Source organism: Wasmannia auropunctata, unplaced genomic scaffold, assembly GCF_000956235.1.
Source record: "Wasmannia auropunctata unplaced genomic scaffold, wasmannia.A_1.0 LD336103.1, whole genome shotgun sequence".
Lineage (NCBI taxonomy): Eukaryota > Metazoa > Arthropoda > Insecta > Hymenoptera > Formicidae > Wasmannia > Wasmannia auropunctata.
Window position 1 is genome coordinate 1,868,025 of NW_012026787.1, and position 1,542 is coordinate 1,869,566.

Sequence of the window (1,542 nt, forward strand, 5' to 3'; positions counted from 1 at the left end):
ATTAAATTGGCAAACAATTTAATATCTTTCGATGCTATTATGCATCTATAAATTCTCCTCCTTCCAAGTCTGTAAAGAAATTTTTCCGAAAAATAACACCTTGGTTAAAGGAAGAGGAATTTATAGATGCATAATAGCATCGAAAGATATTAAATTGTTTACCAATTTAATTATAAGTTACAAGTTTTTGACTTCACGCAAAGAGTTGTGTTTCAAGGCCGAGAAACTGAGCGGCGCGCAGATCGAATGTGGTGGATATTGTAACAATAAAAATGTTAACACCGTGTCGGCTCTTATAGGCTATTTTATGGATTTATTCATTAAGAGTCCATTGCTTCTAATTTAATTTTTATTTCTTGTTGTATAGCTCAAATTGCATAATTTGATTAAATAGACTTCCATTTTTATCTCAATAATTTTTTAATAATTTTTGTATAATTACATTATTGCAATATCTGCAATTCATCAAATAAATAGATAGATTTAGCAAATGTAAAACATTCTTTACAATCATTTCTTTACAAATATGTTTCTTTATGCTACTTTAATTTTGGAGCGTTTTTCGGTTTTGGATATACATATATGTATTCTTAAGCAATAAAAGCATTTAAAACAATAATTTCTTTTAATTCTGAATTGTTCAACTCTTTTAATAAAATTCTTAATAACCATTGTTATGTTTTTAGATTTACCAAAGATAGATAAAATGATGAAAGATCTCATAATCAACTTACAATCTGCATCATTAAAAACTGAACCTCTCAATTATCAGATAGACAAACTGCAACAGGTATATGTAATTTTGACTTATATCTGCAATACATTGTATATTTGTAAGTTGTATGAAACGATATATCAACTAATGCTAATTTGTTTTGTCAACTAGTGCTAATTTGTTTTGCAGAAAGTACAAGCATTAAGTAACTGCATTGTTGAATGTGAGCGAAGTTACATTTCTCCACCAAAGACACTAGACATTGATCCAACCTGGATCAGCAAGTTGGATCTACCAAACAATAAGTTGAAATTGTCTGCAACCGATGCATCATCTATATTGATAGTGCAAAACAAAGAATTAGATTTACCAAGCGATAAGTTGAAATTGTCTCAAAAATCGGCTGCACAGTTTCGTGAACCAGCATCATCACATGAGTCGACTGCACCTTCGACATCCGGGCATAATCTGGTACCACAAAATTACAGTCCAGAAATATTACCGGAAAATTTCCCTGATTCTCCAGACGTGATTGTTATAGAAACAGTCAACGCACATGACTTGGAACATGTACACGAATCAAACCGTGCAGCAGATAAAGTAAAATTATTGAATGATCATCAATCAATCGCAACACACAATAAGCATAAGGTTAAAATTATTATGTTTTGTATATATATATATACATACAGTCACCAAACTAATTGACCGGACACTGCGTTAATATATCGATAATTTCTAAAAATTCAAGATAGAGCAACTTTGTCAAAAATTATCGTAACATAACGATCGAAAAAGCATTTCACAGCTTAAAGTCTCTACTTTTA

The 1,542-nt window shown here is 30.5% G+C and overlaps 1 protein-coding gene across 1 annotated transcript in view; it reads left to right on the top strand.

Moving 5' to 3' along the window:
• LOC105457947 overlaps positions 1-1,542 on the top strand; it is an 8,690-nt gene that overhangs the window by 4,103 nt on the left and 3,045 nt on the right. The window contains exons 5-6 of the mRNA XM_011702925.1: positions 687-790; positions 905-1,366. Coding sequence (XP_011701227.1) covers positions 687-790; positions 905-1,366 — 566 coding nt within the window. The remainder of the gene's footprint in view (positions 1-686; positions 791-904; positions 1,367-1,542) is intronic.